This window comes from Eurypyga helias, unplaced genomic scaffold, assembly GCF_000690775.1.
Source record: "Eurypyga helias isolate BGI_N326 unplaced genomic scaffold, ASM69077v1 scaffold24993, whole genome shotgun sequence".
In the NCBI taxonomy this organism is placed as follows: domain Eukaryota; kingdom Metazoa; phylum Chordata; class Aves; order Eurypygiformes; family Eurypygidae; genus Eurypyga; species Eurypyga helias.
Window position 1 is genome coordinate 10370 of NW_010242202.1, and position 10600 is coordinate 20969.

The 10600-nt window shown below is 43.8% G+C and overlaps 1 protein-coding gene across 1 annotated transcript; it reads right to left on the reverse strand.

Annotated features, from left to right (window-relative positions):
• Positions 1 to 6328: 6328 nt before the first annotated feature.
• Positions 6329 to 10227, reverse strand: IFT27 (intraflagellar transport 27). The gene is made up of 6 exons (XM_010149017.1): positions 10148 to 10227; positions 9023 to 9082; positions 8289 to 8348; positions 7225 to 7342; positions 6801 to 6910; positions 6329 to 6589 (listed from the first exon to the last, which is right to left on the reverse strand). The coding sequence occupies exons 1-6, from the start codon at positions 10190 to 10192 to the stop codon at positions 6491 to 6493; spliced, it is 492 nt and encodes a 163-aa protein (XP_010147319.1). The 5' UTR covers positions 10193 to 10227; the 3' UTR covers positions 6329 to 6490.
• Between the last annotated feature and the right edge of the window lie 373 nt (positions 10228 to 10600).

Below are 10600 nucleotides of genomic sequence, written 5' to 3' on the forward strand. Positions count from 1 at the left end.
TCTCTGCTTTATACTGACCTCACGCACATGGCATACTTTCTGCTTTTTTGAGGTTAAATATTGATATTTCGGGAGGTCTTCCACTGTAAGACCTGATCGTGAAGTTTTTGCTGTGAGATATCAATGCTCGAGTTGTAGTGGGCACTTCTGCTTGGTCAGGTGAGCTGCAGGTTCTCTTCCCATTCCCTGAATGGATGACCATAATGTATTCAGGATGCTGCAGCACAATCAGGCCTAAGTTTGGGTGTTGTTCCCTTGCCCCACCCAAAGAAAGAAGGGTTGAAGCAAACAGATCACCCCACATTCTGGCAAAAGAAAACAGAGCTAGAGCTGGAACTAATTTGCGTTTTAAATGACACAAAGATGTGTGGGTAACAGTTGTGGGTCTCTGTTTCCCTTTGCTTAGAAATCCCCTCGGAGGAAATGTACTCTGAATCTCCAACCTCTCTTCACACTCTTCCACCCTTTTAGTCTGACAGCGTCCTTAGTTCACCCACCCTATTTTTTCTGGTCTCCCCTGGATATGCTCTCTCCAGCCACTGCTCCTCACAGCAGCACAGTTTGCTGTCCTTCCCTCCCCACACTCCTTCTAGGCTCACCATTCTGGATTCTCACTACTGCCCTACCAAATCCCAGCATCATCCCTGTCACACAGACTCTTAACTCACCCAGCCTCGTCCTAAGGGAGGTCCTGCATCCTGAACCTGAACTGATGGTTACCAATTGCCTTAATCACCATGGCTCTGAATACCCCAAACCGACCGTGGCCCTAAAAATCTCTGCTCCGTTATTTACTCTTACCACCTGCCCTCCCACCTGGTGTCATCCAGCTCTACCCTGTATCCTCATTTTCCCTCCACAGCTCATGCAAAAATTACTTTTCCTCCCACTTTATTTCCATACATCATTCTACAAGCCAGGAAAAGCCTTAGGTCTTCCCAGCCTCCCACTCTGCCTCAGCAAATCCTCTAGGGTCTTCAAGAAGGGATATAAACCCCATCCTTTCCTACATATTCCTATTCCCCTACTGCTCCTGCATGTCCCCTGTTTGGGACACAGCAGCGGATCAGTCCTGCCTACGTACCTCGTACTTACTCTGCTCAAAGTCCCTAACTCAGAGTCCTCGTATCGTGTATTTTTCCAGTACTTGTGCAGAAAGATTTCAGGCTCCACATTTCTCCAACTGATGCGTATCTGGCTGGAGGGAAACTCATCAAACTGACCCCATCCCTGACCCCAGCTTGGCATGTAGGGTCTGTCACATTTCCCTTTTAAACATTGCCAGATTTGGACTTGATCTCAGAGACCAGGAGAGAGAGCAATTCCAGGCTTCTCTTGACAGACAGCTTTAGGGGAGGAAATATGTGAAGCTGTGACAGAAGAATGAGAGAACGACCCCCCAAGGAGTGAAAAAAACCCCAAACAACAAAATCAAACAACAACAAACCAAAACTCCAAGTCAGAAGGAGAACAGCCAGTGTCTGTGAAAGTTACACTGCGGCAAGCACTGAAGAGCCAAGACGAGGCTGCCAGGACTCGGCTGGGGTCTCCTGCCAGGAAATTACACTCTAGACTGAGCAACATTCCCGTCTCTCAGGTGATTTCAACAGGGAGTCACAACACCTAAAGAGCCCTGGAAAGACTAGAGAATGAGTAGCTCTCTTCTCTCTCCCTCCCCCAAGCATTGTTGTTCCGGGTCAACAGAGCCAAGGGCAACTGGCACAGAAGACACTGTTCCCAAGGCAAGATGACAGCAGGAGGAGGAAATAGGATGCAAGAAGCAGAGAGATGATGTGCCCTTAGGCTAAGAGAGACATTGTGGGGACCAACATGGCCCTTGAGAGCTCCTGCTCAGACTCCACCTCTGCTGCAGAAGGTCCTGGAAGTCCCTTAGTCCCAGCTTCTATGGAATACCACCTGCAAGATGGAAAAATCACTTGCTAAGAACCAGCAGAGGTGGATATTCTCCACCAAGAAGTGGGTATAAGACAGGAAAAGAACCGAGAATGAGTGGGGAGAGAGGGATCCCACCATGGATGGTGTCAAGAGTAGGAATGTCTTCCTGCTACTAGCAGGCAATTTGCCATCAGACTGCTGGCTTTATACAGGCAGATGAAACGACAACTGCAGGCAGCAGGTCGTAGATACAGTAATTATTAAAAGCAGAGCAGAGTCTTGAGCGGGGTATGGACCCCCATGGATCTGTGTAAGCACCGGCAGAAAGCAGTTGCTGCCTACAGAACAGAAACGCAGTGTTTTCCCTGCTGTCAGCACCTGCGTCAGGCTCCTGGCTTCTCTTGAGATACAGCTCTTAATTGGGATAGATTGTATGTTTTCTGCTGTAGCCCAGCCCAGCTCCCACTTTAATTGCTACTTTACGACTTAGCCTGTTTTGTGCTTTCCCCGCTACTTCCTTCCCCACTTAATCTAATAGAATTATAGAAAGTATTGCTGGGAGGACCTCAGGAGGCCACACAGTTTATCCTTCTGCCCCAAGGCAGTATTTCATTTTCAACAACATCATGTGTCTTTTGCTATCAGGTCAGATCGGTCCAAGATGTATAGCGGGTAAAGAAATGAAGCTTACCTAGGAAGTCAATTGGCATAAAAGACTAAATCCAGCCCTCTAAGTCACTGTAGCTATATCAGAAATAACCCTGGTCCAAATGGTGTCATTTATCAGATCAGTTTTCTGAAAGATATCCTTTCTTAAGTTTTAAGTCTCTAAAATGAACAAATCTTTAGAAGAAACTGTTCTGACAGCCCCATTCCAGTATATTTAATGCTTTCTTATGAACAGCAGTGACCGCTCCATTGTTAAGACCGAAGAGATCTTATCACAGTATGATCAGCTTTGAAATTCCTATTAACTCCCACAATAAAAACCTGATCTTTCTGGAACTTTATATCCTGTGTTTCACTCCGCAGTAGAATATGTCTGGCAAGACAAAACAAAACGATTAAAGCATCTTTAATATGACAACTTTACACACATTAATTTCCAGTAAAATTTCAGAATGTCAGTCAGCTTCTTAAGGTTCTTTCTTCCAAGACAATTTGACTAAAAATTGCACTTTTGTTTTCTTTTGTCTATTAATCTCTCTAAGAAGAAATGTCTTGCAGCCTTGGGAATAGATAATGCAGAAATTAGAAGGATAAAAAAAAAAAAATCAGCTGGTGATGTGTCAAGCTAAGTAAAGCAGGGCAGAAGCATAATGGGGATTCTGCACAGCAGAACCATGAGGACCACAGGAAAGGTAAGAAGGAGGGACTCCAAGGAGGAAAGAATATTTTTTTGTCTAATCAAACAAGCACGCAGGACAAAGAAGGACTATGGATCTCTTAAAAATGGTTAAAGGCCTGTTTGTTTCCTCCCCTTCTTTTGAAATTTCAGTTCTGACTGAGCTGGGTCTCTTCTGGGTTGTAACCACCCATGCCAAGCACCCACAGTGCTGCACAGCTGGGCAAAGCAGGGGAGCTGCAAGAGGACAACGAGCTTCCTGGTCAGCAGGCAGGCTTTCTGCCGTCCTCCCACTACTCTCCGCGGTGTCGCCAATTCAGAGGGATACTGAGGCTATAAACAGCAAACACCCTACAAATGTGACCACAACAGTTACTGAACAGAGTAAGAGAAACTGAGTAACAGCTGCAGACTCGTACTCATCCTGCTTGCCCAGCTCACCTACTCACTACCCCAAACTCCTTCACACAGACACAAAACTGTTTTCCACAGCCTTCTCGTATCTGGCTCCCATGTTCTCTACTCACTCTTCACGACTAGCCTCTACAACCAAGGTCACAAATAAGCTAGGAAAACAGCAACAAGCATCACCTGCCTCACACTGGTATTCCATAGCACATTAGCCAGGAAGGACAACATATGCTTTTAAAATGCATTTGGAAAGACAGAGAGGGTTACTGCCAAACATACCATTTGGAAGGACATGAAATCGTGTCTACATTAGTGCTTTACATAGTCCCGTGAAAAGCAAGTTGGGCGACATGCGTTAGACACCACCTCTTTTCCATTCTAGTCATGGCCTGTGGAAAGAGGGAAAGGGGCAGTGGGTGAATCCCTACTGCTAGCTAATTAGATCATACATTTCCTCTCTCAGGCAATATATCTTTCCCTGCATGGGATGCATTTTTCTTCACTAACCTCTCAAACGCAGCTTCCCTATAAATCACAAATCACCACTGCAAGCATTCTCTTAATGAGATCCTCCAGCTTTTGCATTCATTTAATAAAACAGCATTCACCAATCTTCATCCTACTGGTGCACTTAGACTGTTTATTCCAAGTTATGGGAGGTCCTCCTGGTGCAGAGAGATTGAACTCCCCGGTTCAAGACTGCAGAGGATTCACTTTATCACCCATTCCCAAGGCGTTCATCCCGCTGTATGCCACGTCACAGGTGGCATACACACCTGGCATGCTCTTTCCAATAAGAAAAAATATCTGTCTCGTGTTGTAATCACATCATCAATAGAACCAGGGGGAAATGAGCTGCCAAATCAAAACAAATCTTCTTTAGTTCTTTCACTAGATCAGCACAGCATCCAAAATAACTTTTATTCTTAACAGTCAGAGGTACTAGCACCTGCAGGCAAGACTCTACTCAACCCATGTAAGTCAACAGACACCCCCCAGGACGGACAAGACAACCCACGTAAGATAAAAATGTCAGTATCGCTAATCCAAATCAAAAAAGAGCGAGTTTTCTAGTTACCCATGGAGGAGTCCCTCCTTCTTTGGAGGAAACAAGAGCTCTCCCAGCTGGTTCTGTCATTTTTTGAGGTGGCTTCTAGCAAAAGAACCTATCCGTTTTCTTTTCTTGTGGGCTGAGCTCCTGCTCAACCCCTTTAACTGGTATTCATGCTCCCTAGCTAATTCCCAGCATCAACACAGTGTTGCCAGTGAAATGAGCCCAGCTGCTCCTCCAGATTCTTGAAGTGCTTCATAAACTCAGCTACAACATCTGCAGCCGTATTTCTTATGTTCAATCCAATGTACTTTTCCTAGCATTGGGCATAAAAATGGTTATAAAATGCACATATAAAAGTCTTGAAACACAGATTCCTGAAAAGCCTGCCTGAAAAATCACTCAGTGTTTACTCTCTACAAAATTCAGCTTCCCTTGCCCAAGAAGTGCTACCGTAATCTGGAAGAAGGAAAGGTACAGCTCTGAACTCCTCGGTGTTAGGCTCAGTTACAAGACAGTACCTTACCATGGATGCTTCCACACAGGGCATTAGCGAGCAGACTATCACACATGCAACATCAGTACCCCGCAGAAACGAGCGGTTCTCACTATGCTCTTACCCTCCCTGACACAAAACTTCCAGCCAGACCTGGCTGAGTCAGAGTAACCCCAGCCAAGTTGTCTTTCATTTCCCGAGTCCTGTTTCCACTAGCGACATCTCAATCGTGGTCTTTAATCCGAAATTCAAGGACAAGCAGGGGAAATCTAACAACAAAGAGATCTGTGATGCTAGTGAGGGCTTGAGAACTGCACCTAATGAGAACACAGCATTGCCAGGTTCAACTGACAAAAAGAAAAAGGACACAAACCACTTAAGATGACAACTGCATGAAGGAGGAAAGATGATTGATTAAGATTTTGGTCTCGTCCTTAGAATAAATGAGATATTCTTGCTATCTGACCCCATTTTGCAGATGAGCCAGCTTGGATGTGTCTGTAGGAAGTCCTGTTTGCTGAGAGAGGTAGTAGCTTTCTGAGGAGTCTTGTGACCTGGGACCAGCAGAGGGCACTGCGTTACCAAGCGACAGCCCTACAGCTGCCAGGCGGCTCCTAGCAGCAGTGAAAGTGAGCCACGTTGAAGAAAAGAACCAGATTCTAGAAGTCAGAAACACGTATCAGTAGTCATCAGCATATCAGCCCTACAACTGGTAACACTGGTAAAATAGGCCTCAAACTGTGGGCACTCTTAGAAACGCACCTAAATCCAGCTCGGTCACCATACATCTCAGTCTCCATGTGTTGATTTTAGGGCACAGGCCTCCTCCTGAAAATGCTTTTCAAGCATCAGGGCCAAATCAGTCCCACACTGCAACACAGGTATCAAGGCTGAGTTGATTAATTTGAAAAACATCCTGTCAGCTTCCCTTCTCCAAACCTCTAAATCCTTGCTTGTAGCAGCAGGAAGTCTGTTCAGACAAGAGACAAGACAGTATCAAAGCAAAGAGCTGGCAATTTCCATCCTGCTCCCCCCTTTTACTCCCACCTCCAACCTAGCAGACTTTCAGCGAGCAGAGAACCAAGTCAGAGGACATGAAAGGAATGCTGAGGTAGCAACTTCAGAAGAGTGTCTTTCCACTTGCTTTTTTCTGGTTTATTTTGAATTACCAGAAGATGACCATGAAAAAGCAAATAGCTCATCTTTTTTTCTTCTCTCTGTATTCCATCCTCCAGGATTCTGGGCACTAGAAGAAGCTTAGAGGATAAATATGTCATCTCAGTCACAGCCCTCAAGCTAGTGAGTGAAACGTTTCCACTTTCTCTTTGTACAGTTGGTGGAATGACTTTGCCAGGATGTGGAAAGGGGCCTCAACATTTTTCATCTCCTTCTGTAAAGAAATAAGAAAGCCATGAATGACAGACGGAATAAGCATTTGACTATTTCTGTTCTAACTGCTTCACAAAAGACAGATTAAAACCAAGGGTGAGTTAGATGCCAAACAAGCAGAAGAGAATCCCCAATTATCTTGCTTTACCTGAAAGAGGAAGTAGCTTTACGAACACCCACTTCCACAGATAGTGGGAGGAGCAGACACTCACCACTGACATCTCACAGTATTCCAGGCCATGTTTCTCAGCCCACTCCTGTGCCTGTTTCTGCCCCACAACTCGACGACCAACCAGGTCTGTTTTATTCCCCACTAAGACACCTACAGAATGAAAAGACATGAAACAAAGCAAAAAGAACAATCCATAAATGCTGATTTGTTTGCAATACACGCTGGAACATTCGTAGAAGTAACTGGAAAAGTTGGAGGTGTGGAGAACAGTCTACAACTACCTAGAAATGGTTCCACAAAGGAAACATATTTATGCCTTATTTGCTCTGTTAAAAAAGCAAATGAGTTGGAGGAAGCCAGGCCTGCCCCTGGATTAAAACAAATGCTCTATGTCACATCTCAACACGAACAACTGCTGTCATACAAGAGGGGAGCAAATAACATGAATCTCACCCATTTCTTACCTGGGATGTGCAGTCCAACTGCTTGAGCCCTCAGCTTCTCCAGCCACTTGGCACAGTTGTTGAAAGATTGCTCATTAGTGACATCACACACAAGGCACAGGACGTTGGGTTGCTCCCACTGCACAGCAAGAAAGGAACATTGTCAGCTCTAATGAAACTGATGTGGTCAACAGCCAGCCTGTAAATACGGCAAACACAGATGCTAAGACAAAAATAAAAAGCCTAACACACAGGAAACCTATGCCCTGGCTGAGGTTTCACATTTCAGTTAAGCTGACCAAATGGATAGCCGGCACTGGAAGAGGTGGTCTTGCCCTCTTCCCCCATTCCTGTCTGCACAGTCCTGTTCCTTTACTTGTATCAGCTCTGACACTCATCCCCGGGGAAGCTGATTCTTCGTGCTGAATCAGCGCAAAATTAATCCTAGAGAAAAAAGTAGGGAAGTTTTCTTCCAGTTTGAGAAGCTGAGCCAGCTTCTAGAGGGATCCGTTGCAAACCAGACCTAGTGCAAGGGCAAAAGTAAAATTGTCTCTTGTAGAGCAATGGAACACTAGGTTGACTTAGCCATCTTATGAAAACTCACATCAATTGATTGATCCTATGCCTCAAAATGAGATAGCACAACGGAAAACTGTACAGGTAAGGCCACAAATGCATGAAGGAAAAAATCAAGGGCAAGATTAAGCTCAAGGTCAAGAATGAGTCCCCTTGGATCAAACACATCACTAGAACACAAAAAAAACCCACCACTGGAGTAGCAGCAAAATAGATGTTTTTCTAAGAAATAAGTGACTTTAACCAGCAGTATACAGCGATTCTCAGTTAAACATACCGATTTCTTTCGTAAGAAAACAGAATTACTACCTGGCTTCCCTCCTCTGGAAAGTATTTCTTGTAGGACTTTTACAAGTTTTAGAGAGGTAGAACAGGATGCATTGGCAAGTGAGGTAATTGCTCCCATTTACACTAAAGACAAAGTTTGCTACATCTGCCAGACTGGGGAGTTCAGATCTTCAAAGCAAAAGCACTTCTTTGGAAGAAGAGGACTGTTACATAAGACTTACCAGTTTCTCCAGCATTTCAGAAAATAGATCTTTTCCTGCAGAGTCAAAAATGAAGAATTCCTGAAAGTGGAAGCAGAAAGAAGGCTCTGGCCAGGAAAAAACTGCAGTGTAGAAAAAGGTTTTGAAAGTAAATACTCAAACTTTTAACTCCTGCATTTTGTTCAGTACAGCAGAGTTGTGTCCCTAAGGGACAAGTTCCCTGCACTGAGAATACTCCAGTTCACATAGTACCAGAAAATACATAGCTATTTTTCAAGTATAACCAATCAATGGTTACCTCCAAGACCCCAAGTCTGGTTTCCATCCGTACTGGGAACAGAGTATGTGGAGTGGGACAGTAACTTGCACTATTACACAAAATTATACACATGGCCCACATTTCACTACTGGGAGTATAGGGCATTAAGGAAAAATAACAGGTAAGTTCCAGCTTCTGTAGTTCTAAGAAACATGAACTAAACTGGAGTGCCCTGAAGGACAGAACAGAATCCTAACAAAGCTGGCAACAGCTTTGGTTTAAGATGTCATGTTGGATATAAGTACGTAAAACTTACATTTTTAAGATTAAACCAACCCTGGAGTATCGGCAATTGTACATGATCAGCCTCATTTCCTTAATGTAACTTTATGGCCACCTGAACATGCAGAGGCATCTTCCACCAGAGTGAGACTGAAGTGAGGTTTGAGCTCTGGATGTCTCTTTCTGACCCAATTTATGTCACAGAAAAACTCACCACACTATCACTTGTCTCTGGAACCGATACAGCCTTCACCAACAGTTCTATGCCCGTTGTCTGTCAAGAACAATCAGGAAAACAAGGATCAGAAGAGTTTTTAAGAGCCCGTCCGACTGCATACCAGCTATGCATTGGATTGAGGCAATTCTTCTGAATCATTACAATCCCATCAAACATAGAGTGCTGGGAACTCCCCATAGCTCCGGTAACATATTCCCACCCACATGTCAAAGCCACATAAATGTGCTCTGATGGGGAAAAAGACGGAGAAGAAACAACATCCAGAGATTTGCTTATATACAACCAAGGGTACAAGCCGAGATCTGCAGGGCTACGTTGACTATCACATTGCTGCTCTAAAGCACGCCCTAGAACGTTTTGCACCAACCGTGTGATTAGCTAGCATATGGGACTGAGGTTATTTGTGCCTCTTCCACCTTTTATCTCATTCTGCTTTGTAGCTTGTTTGTTTGTTCTATTTCTATCCTTAACTTCTGGTTTCCATCTTCATTTCAATGAATAAACATATTTTAGGGTTCTTTTTTCTCCACAGTCATATTTTCCTTTTTTTACTTTACTTATATTTACTTTTATTTTTATCCTGCTTCTGATTAGTCATCACCATTGATTCTCACACTGAAAGACTGCAAACTGTATCCTCTTCATCTGGGAACAGTTTCTGTAGATTATAATTATCTTGGGGCTATGCAGCACATCTTCATGTTTGCATAGTGATAAGCGCACTGTCCACGCGCACATTTAATAGTTGGAATTAAAAGCTTTCTCCTTCAGCAATGCTTTTTCATAGAGCACTCCCCAAAGGGGGAAGCTCTCTAACACCACAAATGCTTGTGAAAACATTGGTAAAAAAAAAAATTATAAAATTAGCTAAATTACTTTGCATTAAGTTTCAAAACCAGCACCCACGAAATGTAAAGACTTACTGAGATTTAAATGGTTTCTCTTCAGAATCTAGGGTGTAAGAGAAAGAAAATGCTGTAAGAGCCCACACTGAATGCCTCAACTTCAAATCATATTCTTTACTTTGTTCTAGACCTTCTTAGTTTTCTTATGCAACTTAGAAAAATGCAGGATAGCAGTATGAGCCTGTTGTAGGCTTACCAGTGTGTAGTTCTTCTGAAAATGAGCCCCATCGTTGCAGAACATCTGGGCTAAAGCACTCTTCCCCACAGCTGGATCTCCTGCAAAACCAAAACCAGAAAACATTTGTGTTTCATCTTAAAGAATCTTATATTCCCTCAGTCCTGTTACTATCACATGCTATAGGAGCTAGGATGCTATAACTTTGAACACAGACAACTGTCCCAAGAAGCACAAAACACTCTAAAAGCTAATGCCCACGTGAGGAAATTAATATTTCCATTACGGATACTGGTGCCAACATCAGATTTCTGCTCGATGAGCGACACTAAAAGGCCCCCAGATCAGGGTGGAACTGCTGTTTGTTTAAAATTCCTGTCTACCCTATATCCTTTACCTAAGAATTAAAATTTCCCGTATATGTTAACACGTAGAAAAAAACACAGTGTGATAAGGGAGCCTGGGCTGCATAGC

Excerpts from the sequence above, each read along its gene's own strand:
- IFT27 (XM_010149017.1), bottom strand. The coding sequence starts at position 10,192 with ATGTTCTGCAACGATGGGGCTCATTTTCAGAAGAACTACACACTG. Across the intron at positions 9,083-10,147 it reads TTCAGAAGAACTACACACTG|ACAACGGGCATAGAACTGTT; the intron begins GTAAGCCTACAA and ends TGTTCTTGACAG. Across the intron at positions 6,911-7,224 it reads AGTTGGACTGCACATCCCAG|GTGTCTTAGTGGGGAATAAA; the intron begins GTAAGAAATGGG and ends TTCATTCTGTAG.